The following is an 18722-nucleotide window of genomic DNA, read 5'->3' on the forward strand; positions in this document are numbered from 1 at the left end:
TGCAGCAGAATAAGGCTGGACAGCCTGTAGAGCAGGTATTTAGAGAGTTATTGTATTCAAACACATCTTTATCTAGCCCTTCTGTCTCTGTCTCTGTAATCACAAGGGAAGCGCCGTGTGACACACTGCAAAGGTAGGCTTCACTTCCAAAACCTCATAGCTCTCGAAGCAAAATGGCTCTTGTGGGATAAAAGCTCAATATACATACAGCTGTTTTCTAACTTGTGCGCATTTTGCAATGTTAAAACTTTTCTAGTCGTTTTGAGTGAAACAAAAATGTTATACCATTTATTATGTGATCTACTGAATTATAACCCTCAGGTGCACTTTGATCATAATAACGGGTTATAATTTACAGTCCTGTGGACTTATTCCTAAGAATTTGAATTAGAAAAAAAATGTTGAGAGAGCTATATGGCAACATGTGGATGTTCACTGTGTTTGAAATGGCATTCTGCACTTTTGCTGAAATTCATATAGAATTTGCCCCTTTGTTGGCTGTTTTGCTGTTGGCCTAACATGATCATAGAAGCCTTTGTTTTTTCCTGCTTTTTCTTACTGAGTAGATTGTAGATGTTTCTGAATCTTATTTAAACAGACTTAGGCCTACAACTAATTTCTTGTTGCTTTTTGCTTAGTGTCATAAAGCAGAGTTACATTTGGTAAACATACCGTGTTGGTGTCTAAAGTTTTAGTTAAGTTGTAGTGTAAATATGCACATTTTTGATGCATGTTTATATCTGTGATCTAATCACAGATTTATCTGCTGTTTAGAAATAGTTATATCCTAACAGTTTTTCCACTAATCAGCATCTTTCAGCTTTGCAATAATTGTGAATTTCACAAAGCAAAAAATGTTTTTTCTCAAGGCAAAGTCTATTAGAGTCTCTACCTCTGTGTATTCTTTGTATAAATTTATACCTGCAATCAGTGGTGGTCTCCTTTGCAGATCCCACTGGCGTTGATGTGCCTTTTTATTTCAGTTCATTAAATGTTAATTTATGCAACAACAATATCAAATACAAAACTGCAGATGTAAAAGATATATTTGTCTAAAAGTTTTGCTGTTGGTCTATCTTTGTAGTTTGATGATTGTCTGTTCTTTACATCTACATCTTTACATTTAGAACTCTACTTTCTTAAAACTTACTTTGGAGAAGTATGAAAAGAAGGATGGAGATTGATTGTGTAGATAATATATTTGGGTTAGGAACAAAAACTAGTAGAGATGGAATATTACCCAAAAGTTACAACTAAATACACAATATGACTTCTATGCCTGACCTAATCAGCCTAAGTTCCTCTTTATAGTTAGGAGAGACACGTACACACATTCTGAAGGGATAATTTATATACTTGTTGTAATATACTTGGTATAGTTCACTGGTTAGTATATACTTTCCTAGTCTGGTGTGATCAGGTGAAATGCTCCCACTGTAGATAGCTAAGTGCAACTTTTATGAGTCTCGTAAGCTTCAGGTGAGAAAAGCAGCTCGGTGAATTAAACTTTGGTTCATTCACAGCCTTTGATAAGTAGAGCCAGTGGTTGTTATTGCTGAAAATCTGTTGACTTCCAGTGCACCGGCATCAGCAGTGTTGGCACGTGTTTGAAGCTCATTAAATAGATGCTGCATGCGCATACAAAAGTGCTGTAATGCTTTGCTATTTAATGCTCAACCCTCTATTTTATTTTCCAATACAGATATATTGGAGTAGATTTTTAAAAACAATTCCAATATTCTATCATTTTAACAGGCATCTTGAAGTTCCAACCTTCTGTCACCATTATTTCATCATTATTATCTCTTCTTTTTTTTCATTAAGTTTTCTGTTGCTTTCATGTTTATGTATGCATTCTGTAAATGAAGCTAGAGAGGCCTAGCTGTAACTTCTCTGTGACAGATCAGGTAGATCTCTTTCCCGTATGACTTAGTCTAAAGGCAAAATACACATCTATTTAAGTGATACAGCATAGCTATGATGTTTATTTGTTCAATCTTATTAGTCAGGATTTGTAGCATATGCATATTTCCAATTAAAATAAAGCGCTAGCTTTCAAATTTAAAAAATAGTGGTATATTTGTAATGGTACTTAAAAATTCATAGCATAATTTAACAGACCTAAATTGTATAATTTTTTTTTCATTTACATGATTTTTGTTACTTTTGCCCTTCCATTTCCTCTGTGCCCACGATTATTCTGTCTAGTAACTCTACAGATGTCACTGACTCCAAAACTGCTTGATTCGCATGCGAACAAGGCTGAACCCCTTGATCTGCCGATGGAGCAGCAAGAGCCAGCACGTTCTGAATCTGGACAAACTTCATCAGAAGTTCACAGGACACCCACTTTGGCCTTGCCACTTCCCAAAAGTCCTAGTCAGACCTTCATGGCATTTCCCAGATCTCCTAGTTTTATAAGCCCCATGAAGTCCCCAAGTCAGTACTTCCAGATCTGTTATTAATCTCTGCTTCTCTGCCCCAAAAATATTTCTTACCAGTTCAACACATTACTTTTAGTGTTTTCTTCTAGAAATGTTTACTTCTGTCAGCCAATTGAGTTTTTGTAGCTTCTCTCCTGTATGTCATTTTCCTTTCTTTTAATGTGCTGTCAATGTTGTCATTCCTATTTCGATGTTTAGTAGTTCTTAAAGCACATATCTTTTCTGCATGTACATCAGCATGATTCCTCTTACTAATTGTTTCTGTTCCTTATTTCAAATGTATCTCTAACACTGTATCAAGTGTAAAGCATATCTTTACACTGGGATGCAAAGAATGCAACTGAGTGTTGGAAAATAATTTAGATGCTGATGCTCAACTGTAAACTTTGATTAAAAAATAAAATTAATTTTAAGTGGCATTTCTGCGTTAATTGTAATCTTTGATGTATTCCCCTCCATTTTTAATATTTAAAAACCATAATATTGTAACATTTTTTTAAAAGTTTCAATTTCAGACCTTTCTGTTTGGTAGTTCTTCATGACATTGTTAAGTTCTAATTCTGCTCAGAATATTTAGAGGAAGAAGGGACTTCATATGTTTTTAAAAAATTCTGCTTAGTGATTATGATTTAGGAAAAAAAAAAACCTGCTATATTTCTAAGTTCGAGATTGCATGTCATTCTGTAATTGTAATGCACCAAACTGTTATGTGGGAAGGGATGGAGGAGCACTGGAATTCTCCCCGGTGGCTTTTTTGTGTAACATTAAACATTTCTGACCTTTTGTAGAGGAAGGATACGTAAAAATGTTTCTTCGTGGACGTCCTGTTACCATGTACATGCCCAAAGAGCAAGTGGAATCTTACAATTTGGAAGCAAAAGTAGAACTACCAGCCAAGAGGCTTAAACTGGAATGGGTGTATCCTTTCTGTGCTGGAGGACTACTGGAAATCAATCATTCCATAATGATTTGGGTTAAATAACTTTCCAAGCTCAAGTATAGCAGGATTAAGGTCATAGGGTTCATTTAATTGGTGAAGGGACATTCCATTGAAAATAGGTGTTAATTTCTTGAGGCTGCTGTTCTTCACCTTGTAAAGTACAGGGTGGCAGCTTAAGAAAGATTTTGCTTAAATGTTGCCTGAAGGTTAAGTCTGAAGCATGCTACTTAGCCAAAGATTAAACTAGGCATATCATGAGAATGTAGTGAGCTGGGATTATTAATTATAATATGCATAAGACAAGCTCAGGTTTTTTCTAGTTCTTAGCAGTAATTTATCATTTTTAACTGTTTTATAAAGTGCACACTATTGTCCTTAAGAGGATTGTACATTCAACTTGAATAAGCCCTGAATTGAGTAGTGCTGTGCAACTGATATGTGCTTAGCCATAAAATTTATAAAATATCATATATAAAATAATATTTGAATTTGTATCTTAAGGGAGCTTAAACACCATAAATACTGAACAACCAGATTTTTCCACTGACTTCCATGAGTGGACATAATTGCAGAAATCTAGCTTGAAAGAAATCAGTGTTTCATTGCATACAAAAGTTTTCCTATTTCACTTGTAATTATAATGACAGAATATATTCTTTATTTAAAAAAAAGACATTTCACTTTTGTATAATCTTTTTTATATGTAATAGATGATTCAAGATAAAATATAAACACAACAAGATTTGCGTCTATTTGTAATATCCATTATCTTTAGAGAGATGATGTTTTCATAAGGTTTTCTCTTTTAAGAAAAATCTCTTTTTTGGTTGCAGTGAAAATAGGAAATTACTTTGTCTTCATTAAAGAAGACAGACTGCATATAGTCTTTTTCAAAGTTGTATAAATAGAACTGCATGTGGTTTCAGAATGTTCAGAGGGTTTCCAAAAGTCCCTTTGTATTCACAAGAGATTAATGACAGATTTAATAACCATTCTTATTTTTCCTATTGCAGCTGAGGCTGTAGGTTCTATCCCATTCTGCTGGAACTGTATAGATAGTGCATGCACAAATAAGTGAAGATGGGTTAAAAAGACAAAAAACCCATAAAATTAGTAAAACAGGTGAGATTAGAGTGATAAACGCTGCTTGCAGCATTTTATCATCTAATTGTACAAGTTCTCACCATTTGTCACAACAGAATTGAATTATGTCTTTTGCAGTTTTAAGGATCTCCTCACTTAGGGGACCTGAGGCTGATAAGGAGAAAGTGTTAGAAAGCTTGCTGAAACAACACAACACCCAGCCATGAAATAAAGCAGGATGTCATTAGCAGCATGTAGATGGAACCTGAAGTCAATATTTCAGACTATTATGAGAAATTATAATTAGGGTGGGTCATGATTTCGGTCTCATTAGTTTCTCACTTAAGCCTATTTAAATGACTGAATATTTGCCAGATGGACTATTATTTTTAGTTTGAATATTCATATGTCCTTCCAGGTGTGTGTCCTTATACCCAGCAGAATCCTATCTAAGGTTGTCTATGAATAGAAGAGGTGTGAATTAATAAAACAATCTAACTAACCCTAGATGCTTATTCTAAATGGCATTGAAGAGGAGGTAGTTTTTTCCAGAAATACTGCTAGCATCTTCTGTTTCTAATTTATTTGCAGTTAAATCCAATCATGATATCCATAGTTAATACTTATAGCAATGTCTAGGTATGTGGAAGGTTTAGAAAGACAATCAAAAATAATTTTTAAAAAAGAGGGAGAAGGTAAAGCCCACTTTGCAGACTATAACAAGGAGAAGAGAAAATGTGAGCAGGAGGATAAGACCATTTAAGAAGAAAGATAAATACAGCAGAAACCCAAGCATTATTGCAGGCATTCATTCCAGTTGAGTTGGAGAAGCTGCACTGTTTGATTGGAGGGTGACAGAACTGGAATAGGAAAAAACATCTTTGTAACAGACAAACGAGTCTAGCTGTGGGAGTACAGCCAGAAGTGCTCTATAATGTAAGAATGGGGATAGGGAAACAAGATATTAGAGGTGGTGTGGACAGATGGAAAGGAAAGCAGGCTGTGATGAGAAACAGAAGGTAGAAAATCTAATGTATAGAGATTTTTGGGCATACCAGAACCATAAAGGGTTATTACAGTCACGTTAGCAACTGTCTGGGTAAGCTGAAAAAGGTGCACACTTTTGATATATTATCATTTATATATTAGGCCAGGAAGAAACAAAACCACTGAGATATGAAGTGTGAGGGAGGCTGGAGCAGAGGTGGAAAATCCAAGTGAGAAATCAGCACTAAGGACATCAGGGTGGGAGCAGTGGCCTGCCCAGATCCATTTGAGAGCAACTCACTTGGCAAGCAGGACGTTTGAAACAAAAACTGCAGGCCAAATGAAAAGAAAAGGTCAAGGTAACACTCCCTGTAGTGCCAGCTCACCAAATCCAAGTCGAAGCCACCAAATCCGAGTGTGGGAAACAGTGAGGAGAAGGAGGGATCAACCCCAGGAGTTTGCATCTGAGAAAAAAGGCTGATAGAAAGAAATTGAGTGTTTGACAACAGCAGTCATGTGAAGGGTTGAATGCAGCATTGTTCCCCACAGGAAGAATAGTAAAGAAAGGAGATTTTCCCTAAAGAATGTAATCTTTCCCATTTAATGGCTATTTTTGTGCACTGAGATTTGTTCCTTATGCATGTTTGTGTAATGTTCTTCACTTCTTTTAGAAGCTCAATTCCTTACACTAACTTCAGCTGCTGGTTCACTGTAAATTTGATAAAATGTTGTTAAACTAGGGAAATACTATGTTGGCTTCAATTTGTAATGGTGTCTGGCCTTAGAGAGAAAAATTAATTTAAACAAATAAAGCTTTGTCCAGCAATCTAGAGGAGTAACACCAACTATCACAGACAGATTCAAATTGATAGTAAATTCTTTGTAGTTGAAGATATTGATTGTTTCAATGTCATCACATTTTAATATCTCACACTTGAAGGAACTTTGTCTGTGAGATACTTCAGTTTGAGACTAAAAGCTCTATTTCTTGAATTCATACTTGAATAATTGGGTATGCAGCGCTAGTTCTAGTGCATTTATAAGAAAAAAACAGCAAACTGTTTCTTCTAAAATAAGTATTTATATAGGATAACTATTGACCTGAATATTTCCACAAAGCTAACATGACTATCTTAGTTTTAGTGGCTTATCCTTGACCACACAGAATAGTGCATAAGTATCTTGTTTAGATCAAGTAGTTGGGGTTTCATTATCTGTCCATATATTTTTCACAGCCAGTTTCTCCATATGACTGCATTAGAATGCACTTCTGTTTTGCCAAGATTCTGCTTATGCTGTTTCTTTCTGTTCCCATAATAAAAAAAGAAAGCCAAAATAGTTGTAGTCCCTAATGATTCTTCAGAAGAATAAAACTACAAATTTTGGCTGAATTAACATTCAGTCTAAATGAGATTATTATTCCAGTCATTTCATTGAAATAATTTTAGATTCGTGATGATATGACTAGCATCAAAATCTGGGCCACTGCCTTTTAAATACTACAAAAATAAACTGGAATGCATGATGTAACCCTTTTATGGTTTTTATCCATCTGGCTGGTCATGTCCACATCAATGAAATCAATCAACCTGCACACAAGATAATGCAATCAATCCTTGTGTAATGCAGGGAGATGTGCTGAATGACTTATTAGTGTTTTTATCAAGTCCAGGTTTTTTTTTTAATTAGTCAAGCAGTGTAAATAGTAAATACACCTGGGACAGAATTAGTATTGCCTTTATCTGGAATTTAGCAAATTCCAGGAGATGCAAAAGGAATAGTACATCTGCAAATCCCCATATTCTTTGGTATGGATTTTCTGTAGGATTTGTAGGTTTTAAAGTCTGCCATGTGCTTCAGCTCTCTACTGTAGTAAGGGAAAGAGTTCTGAAGGTTGTCAAGTAATAAAGCTGTGCTCAAGCCAAGAGATGGAGACTCTAGGACAGAGACTGCAGACTACAAGGACAGAGAATCCTTTTTTTTTTTTCCCCTCTTTTTGCTGTTTTTAACATTCTTCGAGGGTAGATAATGTTATTGCAGCTTGACCAACACTCTAGCTATGGATATAGGGGTCGGGATTGTCGCAGCAATCTCTATCTCCTACCAACGGGTGAGACCGTGTATTTCATCGCGTCTGTAGTTGTGTTATTCAATGTCGAAGAGCAACTTCAGAGACATTACACCGGTCATAATGATGATGTGAAGTGGTAAGTCATCTAATAATAGTTCTTTTTTTCTTCATAAAACAGTGTTTGAGATAGATACACTTACTTTCCTTACTCTTCTTTTAGGATGATTGAACACTATCTTCTTTAGAAACTTCTCCTTGCCATTTTTAAGTTGGATTGATTTATTACCCTTCACCAGGGCCTGGGTGCCTTGTGCAGTTCTTTAGGTTCAGCCTAACCAGCAGAATAGATGTAATTTCACCTGTGGTCTGCCTGGTACTCTTCAGGCATGCTAATCCCATGGCAGATAGCCTGTAAACTAGACCTGGTTTGTTTGCTGTCACACACACAGACCAGATTGAGCTTCAGAGCGATTTAAGTGTGTTGAAGCTCATAGGATACTAGATACCAGCAAATATCAGAATCATTAAACTGAAATCTAAATAAACATATGGTTTATTTTGATGGTATCAGTCTGCTTGCACAGTGTAGCTGAGAAAGAGCACCTGGATTATCTGATGGGCCCTAATGTATGAAATGAGTTTGACATCCCTTCTTTCAATTAGGCACTGTGAAACACCCATTGTCCCTCAAAGCCAAAAATAGGCCTGATAACCAAATCTGCCTGAATTGTGAGCATGTTTCATAAATTGAATTATTTGTATAATCTGGTTGTTTTACAAGGAGATTTTTACATTGGCCCTGTTCCATCTCATTTCCTTCTTACAAATTTTCTGTCTCTAGATGTTTCAAAGCTATCAGGTTTACTGGAAAGAGGATGCCTTTCTGGTTTGTAAAGCTAAATGAATTATTGCCACAGTTCATTTTGTAGGGTATTTGGTCTCTAGAGCTGCATGCAAAGCAGATGCAGTGAAAAAAGAATTCAGAGGATTTTAAAATACAAGACCATGACAATTGTTTTGTCAGATCTGTTTTTATATTCTTAAAAAGTTTACTCATATGCTGTGTGCTTTATATGACTAAAATAGGGCTATTTATTACAATCTCAAGTAATAGCTTGTTGAAATAGATAGTCAATGGTTTTAAGTTTGGCCTCTTCTTTTCTTTTGTAGCCTGGCTGTTCATCCTGATAGGATCACTATCGCAACAGGTCAAGTTGCAGGGACATCCAAGGATGGAAAAGTAAGTGGCTGCTTTACTGATGTGTAATTGTTTACGCTTCATAAGAATATGTTATTAAGAAGATACATGCTGTATTCTTTTCTTATTGTAATTGGTCTTTCATTTTTGGACTGAATGAAAGTAAAACTTAATTTGAGAGTTCCTATTGCATGCTATCACAGTTACCCAGTTCCATTATCAAGACTGGTCAATAGTTTCTAGTTCCATGACTTGGACTGAAGGTAAATCTGGAGCTGGTCTCTGAGAGACATGGAGGAATAAGGCTGCAAAGGAGACCTGAGAGGGTGGGTGGATGTGGAGGAAAGGAGGACATTAAATTGTATGGTTTACAGCTTCATTTTTGATCACAACTACCAAAGCTAAACTATAAAGAATGGGTTTGTGCTGTTTGCTGAAAAAATAAACAAAAACAAACCCTTTTACTCTTGCCATCATTTAGGCAAGAGTATTTTTCTCTCAATTGCCACTTGTAAGCTTCTCTGTTGTAAGCTTAGCTGTAAGCTGGGACTTTATTTGAAGAGAGAAAGATGAACATTACTCCAAAGGGCTAACTAAAGGGAAAAGAATGGAACAAGCAGAGGCAGTGAAAACCATGAGGAAAATGTTACTCAGCAGACTATGCAGCTGTTGTCAAAACCAAACTGTTGCAAACTTTTTGGCAGGCGCCAAAGAAGAATTTTGGGATGAAAACTGGACTATCAATATGCTGACTGCTTTGAGTGTCATGATTTAACTCCAGTCAGCAATTAAGTACCACTCTTCCACTTCTCCACCCCTCAGTGGGATGGGGAGGAGGATTGGAAAAAGGACAAACCCTGTGGTTTGAAGTAAGAACGGTTATTGTAATTGCTGTTATTATTAAATTTTAATTAAATAACAACAACAACAACAAGAAAGACAACAAAAAGAGAGAAATAAGACCCGAGGAAGAGAACTGATCTACAATGCAAGGGCTCATTACTCACTGGCTGTTGGCCAGCTCGTCCCCCAGTAGCAATTGGCCTCTGCTGGCCAACTCCCCAGTTTATGTACTGGGCATGATATTCTGTGGTATGGAAAATCCCTTTGGCCAGTTCAGATCAGCTGTCTGGACCATGTTGCCTCCTGGCTTCACGTGCTGCTCGTCACTGTCAGAGCATGGGAAACTGAAAAGTCCTTGACTTAGGGTAAGCACTGCTCAGTAACAGCCAAAACATCTGTGTTATCCACATTATTCTTGTCCAAAACACAGGACTGCACCAGCTACTTGAAAGAAAATTAACTCTATCCAAGTCAAAACGAGGACAGTGAAAAAAAAGTAAAATTAAATCCCAGTTATGCAGTGTAAGTTTTATATAATGATAACTTTGCTAAGTAGTGTAAACTATTAATTTTTGTTATGTGTTGGAGCTTTTTAACTTACCATTGTATTTATGAAATAAAATCTAAAAGTTCGAGGTCTGTGTTTGAGTGGAATGTAGTATATAGGTATATAAAAGCCACTTATATAACTGAGGTACTGTTGTGCCCTTCGGGGGTTTTTTATATATATTTTTTAATGTTAAAAGACAATTTCAGGGCCTGTGAGCCAGAGACTCCACCAGCTGCCCGGGGCCGCCCCCTGGTGGCTGTGGGCGGCATCGCGGGGCTCCCGGAGCCGAAGGCAGAGAGACGGGAGGGATGGAGGGAGGACGGACCTGGGGCCTTCACAGGGACCTGATCTGGGGCCAGGATGTACATCTGGAACTTTATTTACAAAAAAAAATCTCGTTCTGATTACGGTTTTGATGAAGAATTTGAACATAAAGTTCTTTTCCCTGGCCATTTTTATAATGTTGAAATGCATTTTAGAAATTCCTGAACTTCTTTTCACACTTTTGCCTTTTACGTTTACTAGTTATCTCAGTGGGTACAGTTTAAACTCTACCTGGGCCTACCAGTTAATCCCATGTCACAAAGTCATCAACAATTTTCAGTTCATGCTGAGTATCTCAGTGGCCATGAACTTCAGTGAACAAACTGAGATCTGATGTGTTGCACACTCTGGATAGTCAGTCCCAGATATTGGTCCTAGGCACAGTGATCAGCAAACCATTTGTAGTGTATCTGTGCTGACATAGGTGACTGCAGAGAAATTCTGATCATTTTTATACCTTCAATTGTGATTTTTCTTTTTTCACATGCATTCTCATTTTTTCAAATCCTGTTGGGTTTTCTCCATCATTGCTTGAGCTGATGTTTTCTGTCTGTTTTATAGCAATTGCCACCACACGTGCGTGTCTGGGATTCTGTAACTCTGAATACACTGCATGTCATCGGAATGGGGTTTTTTGACCGAGCCGTCACTTGCATTGCTTTTTCTAAATCTGTAAGTAAAGTAAATTAATAGTCATATTAAGACTGTTTGCTGGAAGATCTTTGAAATATATCAAATTTATGTAACCAAAACAAACTTCCAAGCTGTCTCTTCTCTCAAGTTCCTCTTTAGAGGACAAAAGCTTGCAGCCCAGTTGTTGCCAGCAGTTTAGGTTGGTATTAAAGTTAACAATATCTCAGCAGTCTCAGAGATTTACCATATACTTAAAATAAACTGCAATTAATTTCTTCAGCAGTTGCAAAAATACTTGTGTACTTGAAATTTCAGCATCCCTGCTTTTCTTGAATCATCCTATTCTGTTTCTCCCTACTTAAGAAATTTAATCTCTCCACACCTTTTAACCCTCTCACTGTGTCTAAAATGATTGATGAAAGACTTTTAAGAAATGGAGGCTCCCATAGGAGAATCAAAATCTTTTGCTGAAAAGCAGCAAAGGCATATGGATAAAGAATTGTAAAAAAAGTAAAATCTTGTTGTTTACCTCTTGGCACCATCCTTTGAACTCTAATCTGTCAGAGAGATAAAGGAAATACTTACATGCTGACACAGGCAGCCTTTGAGTCCCCACATAAAAACCTGAGCCTGTGACCTGACACGTGCAAGCCGCAAAGCCCCCTGTGTACAACAGAATCTGTAAGCAGTGTATGTGGTGGTGTCTGATTGCCTTGACAGCATTTTTAGATAGGAGAGGACTACCTAGGTGTATTCTTTAGGCAAAACTTACTTCAGTGAAAGTTTCTACAAACACTTGCAATCCACTGATAGCTATGTTTATAGAAAGCAGAAAAGACAGGGGTGTATTGGGAGAATTAGTTAAGAATACAAAGGTGAAAACTAACACAGTTTGACATCACTTTTGAAGGATAAATAAAAAGGATTAGCAAGCAAATGCTCTGTAAATACCACTCTGGAGGGAAATAGATGCGTAATGACAGAGGAGCACTATTTCTGGCATTTGCTAGAAGAAAGCAAGTATTTAATATGTTTGTTTTGTGATTTCGCTCACAGCTTGGCCTGTTCTGAGCATCACTTCCCATTCTGTAGCAGCCCTTCTCTCACTTTAGACAGCCCTCTCTTCAGGTCTCTTAGTCCTGCCTGCCCCACCTTGAGGATTGCTTTGGCACAGTTGTTTTTGTAGTTGTGTCTGGCAGGTATTGTGGGCCTGAATCATCAGGATAACAACCAAGCAACCTCATATGTAAAAAGACACACCAGAAAAATGGGTACCAACAGGAGAAGGTCTAGGAAATATGATGCATAAAGAAAGAATGAAGGAATTAGGATAATTAAGATTAGAAAGAGTGATAAACATCATAGCTATAAAAAACATGCCTGTCAGGAATAAGTTGTTTTCTAATTCCTTACTATGTTCCCTGGTTTTTATCCACTATATCAATATGAAGAATTAAATTGGTTCCTGTATTAACAGTCGTCTGAGAAGAAATAATTGGTTTAAATTGCAAAGAAGGAAATCCAGTATAGTTATCAGGAAAAGTTTCCTTAGTAAAATAGATAATGATGTGTAGTTTGCCTTTGGAATTTCCACTACTGAATATTTGTAAAGAGATGCCTACCACATTCCTGACACTCGTCTGAATTTTGCAAGGGTTCCTCTTCTAGGTCCCGTTTTAGCCATCCTTTTTTCAATGACCTTATAAATTACTATATTTTATGGAAATCTAACTACAACAGTTAAAGTGTAAATATGTGTAAATACCTTCACTGAAACATAAGTATTTAATTATTTTGAGTGTGTATTTATATGTTCCTCATGTTGTTTGGGTGGTGCGTTAATATTTCCCATGTTTTGCCTCAGAATGGAGGAAGTAGCCTGTGCTCTGTGGATGACTCCAACGACCATGTGCTTTCAGTGTGGGATTGGCAGAAAGAAGAAAAGCTGGCAGATGTCAAGGTGTTGCAATAAGATATTTTGTGCTACTTGCTTGTATGTAGATCTGGTTTCTTGTAATAAAATGTCTTTCTGTATTTAACTTTTTATGCCTTTTTAAAACTTTCACTGTATAAAAGGCAACGAACATGAAGAAAGGGAATATTTTCTCTCTGTTGAGATTATCCCAATAGTTTTGGATTTTTAAAATTTTGCTGTTGTTGTCATTCTAGAATTGATTAGAAAATTCTAGGCAGCAATGATAGGAGCATGTGCTAGAAAAATGTCCTAAACTAATATTTTGTGTAGAAGTTCTCATTGTCATTTTTAAGGATACATTTTGATGCTGACTTATAAAGACATAAGATCTTTTGACTACAAAGTATTCCAGTCTATGTTAGTAAATTAATGACTCAGAATTTCTCTTATATCAGAAGTATCAGTTTACCTAACTAGAAAACCATGTAATATTGTTTTCTTTCTGTTGCATTTTAGATTTTGATACAATGTTTTTCTTTTTCCTTCCAAGTGCTCTAATGAGGCTGTATTTGCTGCAGATTTTCACCCTACTGATACAAATATAATAGTTACTTGTGGAAAATCACACCTTTATTTTTGGACACTAGAAGGAAATTCCCTTATTAAAAAGCAAGGATTATTTGAGGTAAAATAAAACATTTCTCTAATTTTATGCTTATAGTAATGATACAGTCATACAGAAGTAAGGTTTAATAAGGTTTGAGTAAATCAAAACAAGTGATCATTATTAAACTTGAAATGTTGCAGAAGCTCAGGTGGCATTCATGGTATGGCACAGGGAACTTTTCCATGGTAAAACTTCCACATTGAAATTTTTAAATGCAATTACCCATTGTTCCTTGTATCCTTTTTCCTATATTCTTTTTGTAACATACCCCCATCCCCAACCTGTGCAAAGTAAAATTACCTTAAAACTCTCTATGATTAACTCAGGTTAAAAAAAAAAAACAAAACAGAGTGTGATAGTGTGATGGAGGAGATTTTTATTTTGTGAGAAGAAAGACCACATAAAAATACATTTGTATGAATTTTCTTCCCTTTTCCTATGTTCTGCTCAGACACATATGTCATTCAAATACAGATTGAGCTGGCCACTATTTGGTAAATATCGTTTTCATTTCAAGGTTTTGATTTGTTCTTGAGTGTAGACTAAGCTGTTCAGCACTTGCATTCACAACTGATGTTTGCAATGACTGCAGATAATTCCAGTGACTGCTGGTTAACTGCTTGTGGAGTCGTGGCTCTCAAGGATAGTCAGAACAACTATTTACAATGTCAGTTAATATGCTCTGTGTGAAATCAGGAGGAGATGCTGAGGGAATGCATTTAAATTTTGTTACATTTTATTTTTCATGCATTTTTAGTGGATTTTTCTCTCTGTTCTGGCTCTGGTTGGTCTTGATGATGGTTAAAAACAGCTCTTAGTTTGGGGGAGAAAGAGATCACACACATGGGTTGTCAACAAGGAATATATAATGTCCTTAGAAGCTGCCAGTGATGTTTTTGTTCGCTTACACATTTAATTGTTTTGTTGCTGTCAATGTCTTAAATGCAGGGGTTTCATTACTGAAACTTGGGCCTCTTTCAAGAGATGACTCCTTAATTCTTACACTATGGCCAAACCCTTTAGTATTTTTCTTTTCCTCCTAGAAACTTTGGAGTTAAGAATTATAATAATAAAGCTTCTTTGAAACTTTGGCCATTTCTAAACACTCAACTACTTACTCTGCAATAGATGGGGGGTTTGGTTTATCTCAGAGCATCCCTGGTCACGTGTTACAGGTTGGCAGGCCTTCTCACTCACTCTTGTCCCCAGCTTGCAATTAAAGGGTGCAGGGTTTGGCCACAAACCTCAGCTGATGCATCTTTTGCCCTTGCACAGATTATTATTCTGTTTAGACTGTAGGAATGTGCTTAACTCTTGTAGATATTTAAGTAGTAATAGTGCTGTATAAGACTAACCTAAATTAACTAAATGCATAAAGTTAAAATCCATGGGTTGTGTCTTGCTGTGAGTGTATATTTTTCATAACCATGCAGAAACAAGAGAAGCCAAAGTTTGTCCTGTGTGTGACCTTTTCTGAAAATGGTGATACTATTACAGGGGACTCAAGTGGAAACATTTTGGTTTGGGGAAAAGGTAAGACAAAATTTCACTATTAACTTCCGTCTTAATATTAGACTGTGAGTGTAGACTTGAGTGTAGAGCATCATTTCAAGAATAAATTTTGTTTTATCTTGAGCTCTTTCCCAAGACCTATCCAGCAGATTGTGCCTGGATTCTTTTCTAGAAGAAGCTAGAGAATATCTGTACCTAACTGCTAGAGCACAAAATTCTATCTAATGTGTTCCCTATTGTCAAATACTGAACCACAGTGCTATGCCAGCATGTGGGGCTTTTACTGATGTAAGAGATGCCAAGAAAAGTTCTTTCTTTAATCACTGTATGGAAGGAAATATTGTTAATGCAATTGATTATCTCCAGTCTCCTATCCTGTCCCTCTCTACTGTTTGCAGAAATTATGCCTATTGACACACGCTTTTTAAAAGACAACAAATAGCAATATTTGTTTTCCTAGGAAGTCAAGCTAAAATGTATTCAGATCTAATTGAATTCCTCAGCTTTATTTCAGAAGAACAGATGGATAGGAAGAACTTCTTAAAAAGCATTTTCTAGTAAGAAGAGACCTTTTCTAAGGCAGCAGAAGGCAATATCTGCCGGAGGGCAAACAGCAGCAACATCCTAAACGTTTACTTGCTTCCTGAGATGCCATGCATAGGAATAAGGAGAATCCCTTAAAGGAGGCCTTATTAGTAAAGGAAGAAGGGATATGGATGACAGCTTTTTCCTAATTGCACAGTGCTTTCTCCCAAGATACTACTCAAAGGGATAAGACCCTGAAAACATGCAGTGAATCAGTTATACAGTTGAGCCTTAGTGAACTGTTTTTGTAGATTTCTTTTTCAACCTAGGACTGTCAGCTAATTATCTCCTTGGCCACTACACTGCTGAGGACAGGGATGGATGTGGTGTTTATAACTTGGCTTCTCATTTACTTCCCTTTCTTTTTCTCCTATGGTAATTTTAAAGCAAGGCACTTCAACACTTTTCCTTCTAAACTGACTTTAGAAATTGTACTGTCCCATGTCCCTGTTCTTCATTGTTGTTTTGGACTGTCAGCAGACAAGGGGGACAGGTGCAGTGTACTATACAGGGGCCAGTTTGTCATCATGCTAGTCGACTAATTTCTACTTTGATTGCAAGCACCTCTTCTGCCCTTTTTCCCAGAAATAAAAGAAAATTCTCAGTGTGCTCAAGATCTCAATTTCTGCCAGCTCTTTAGGGTTGGACAAAAATGTTTTCTTGTTTTTCTATCTCAGTACAGTGTACTTTCTATGTCTTCACTACTTTTGACTCAGAGCTCTATGTGCAAGAGAGGGCTGCTTCCACCAGGTCAGAGTACCCTTAGCAAAAACTTCTCTTAATAGAACTCAGTTGTGCCTGACACATTATATCCATAGACGTGGATGAAGGAAAAGGCAATTGTTTTTTCCTAACTTGCATCAGCCCCTCACTTGTGCTAAACATCAGGTTAGCCAAGCTTTGATGCAAGATGCACATTTCAGTAATAGAATCACTAGTAATCATTTATTTGTACTTCATGATATTAATGATTAACCAAATTAGAGATACTTAATCTAATGTAGTTGATTTTGATGGTGTTGAGTCTAAGACGCTACTTGAACAAGCCAAGTTCATCAATGAAGAAGTACAGGCTCCTCTGGAGAGTGGTCAGCACATTCTGCCAGATAGACAAGGACCTCTAGCTTAGTCAGATTTTGGTACAAGTTCAGGATCTGGTGCCCGTAGAATGTCTTTGGAGGATGAAAGTGACTGGGTTATGGGGTTTTTGCTGATAAGGTGTGTAGTGCTACTGCAGGTCAAAAGTGATGTCAAATTATTTTGCTTAAACCCCCTTGAAAGGTTTAAATGAACTTATTTTACTTTGTCCTTGACCGAGGCTTTTCATTTTTGAGGTGAGGGGAATATATAGTAAGATGTACTAATTCAACCTCTTCTGTGGGTCTGTGTGTTTTGGTCCAGCACCCCAAGCCCACTGTTATCATTGTTTAAATGCAATCCTTGAGAGATAATAAAGAAATGGAGAAATGGAGAGGAAAAAAAAAAAAAAAAACGAAAACAAAAAACAGGGGGAAAAGGACCCAGTAAGCTGAGTATTTCAGTAGTAATGCCTTTTTTTCTTCTATTCAGGTACCAACAGAATAAGCCACGCAGTTCAAGGTGCACACGAGGGTGGAATCTTTGCACTGTGTATGCTGCGAGATGGCACGTTGGTATCAGGAGGTGGAAAAGACCGAAAGCTGATATCTTGGAATGGAAATTACCAAAAGATTCACAAAACTGAGGTGATACCGCCTATCTTAAAATTACTCTGCTGCTTAAAATGAAATTCTCTTGTCCTCAGAGCAGCGTTTTTAATCAATTCTTTTTCTTATGGATATGTGTTCTATGGGAAAGCAAATCAATGGTAAAATACAACAATTTCATATGCTGAGTTGGAAGGGTCCCATCAGGATCAGCGAGTCCAGCTCCTGGACCTGCACAGGACACCTCAAGTTTTCAGTCCTCAGGTCATTCTTGTGATTTCCTATTCATTAAAACAATATTTCTTTTCTAAGTTCTATGGTAACTGGAAAACAAGTCTTATGTTCATATCTTCCTGTATTATTTCTTCCTTTCTTTGCATTTAATAATGTGAGGTAATCTTTAACTTCAGAGTATTACAGTATTGAAATGGTTTTGTTCTTTCCTGTTTCCCAAAATGACGTGAGGATTTTTTGAGGGTTTTAATACTTAAAGGTTTTCATTAATTTCTTGTTTGATGTTGTTGTTTAAATGTAATTTAAACAAAATTTGAAAATTACTCCAGCTGCTATGTAGGAACTTAAAATATTAAAGCAGAATTTGTTTGGACAGAACTACTTTGGCTGTTTACACACTGAATGTAAGAGAAGAATCAGCAGAAAAGTCTGAGGAGGGGCTTCAACTCTACTATATAAAAATAAATAATAATTAAATAATAATACTAAATAATAATATTTAATGTTGCAAATTTATATACAACTGGAATGGCATGTCTGGTTTTGTAATTCAGCTTTTAACACAACACAAGGGACATGCTTGTTGTGCTGTTTCTAACTGTGGTGTCCTTCTTTTTCTCTTATTTGTTCATATTCTGGTATTCCTTGTTATTTTACATCTTCACTTGAACTTTATTTTAGAGATTTGCACTGGCTCTTTCAGAACCTAGGCTGCAATTAAAGAAACATTCATTGCAAGAAAATGCTCTGAGTAGAAATGCTTAGTCTGATATCACCGCTGCAATTAAATAGTATTGAACTAACACAGCATGAAGGAACCTTTTGTGTTTCTTGCAATACTTGCTTTATCTGAGTATTCTGTAGTCTTGTCTTGCAGTGTTATGGAAGTTATCGAGCTGATGCAAGCTGTTATAAAGTTTTGCAAGACAGGCACATGTATTAATTTGTTTCATTTCTTCGCTGTGCAATATTTATTAAAACACATTTACTAGGCCATATGTCTTTAAAATTGCAATACCTGACAAATTGCCTGACTCATCTATCCTTTTGT

At 36.5% G+C, this 18722-nt stretch overlaps 1 protein-coding gene across 7 annotated transcripts in view; it reads left to right on the top strand.

Moving 5' to 3' along the window:
* EML1 (EMAP like 1) overlaps positions 1-18722 on the top strand; it is a 122605-nt gene that overhangs the window by 92642 nt on the left and 11241 nt on the right. For 4 of the 7 annotated variants that reach the window (XM_066188792.1, XM_066188793.1, XM_066188787.1 and 1 more), the window contains 9 exons: positions 107-133; positions 3233-3362; positions 7512-7661; positions 8696-8765; positions 11002-11112; positions 12938-13033; positions 13539-13673; positions 15089-15188; positions 17322-17476. In XM_066188792.1, the coding sequence (XP_066044889.1) occupies positions 107-133; positions 3233-3362; positions 7512-7661; positions 8696-8765; positions 11002-11112; positions 12938-13033; positions 13539-13673; positions 15089-15188; positions 17322-17476 (974 nt within the window). The remainder of the gene's footprint in view (positions 1-106; positions 134-3232; positions 3363-7511; positions 7662-8695; positions 8766-11001; positions 11113-12937; positions 13034-13538; positions 13674-15088; positions 15189-17321; positions 17477-18722) is intronic. The other 3 variants (XM_066188788.1, XM_066188790.1, XM_066188791.1) reach the window with 1 other exon arrangement.

Source organism: Chamaea fasciata, unplaced genomic scaffold (genome assembly GCF_029207755.1).
Source record: "Chamaea fasciata isolate MVZ Bird 193981 ecotype frontalis unplaced genomic scaffold, bChaFas1.0.hap1 SCAF_7, whole genome shotgun sequence".
In the NCBI taxonomy this organism is placed as follows: Eukaryota; Metazoa; Chordata; class Aves; order Passeriformes; family Sylviidae; genus Chamaea; species Chamaea fasciata.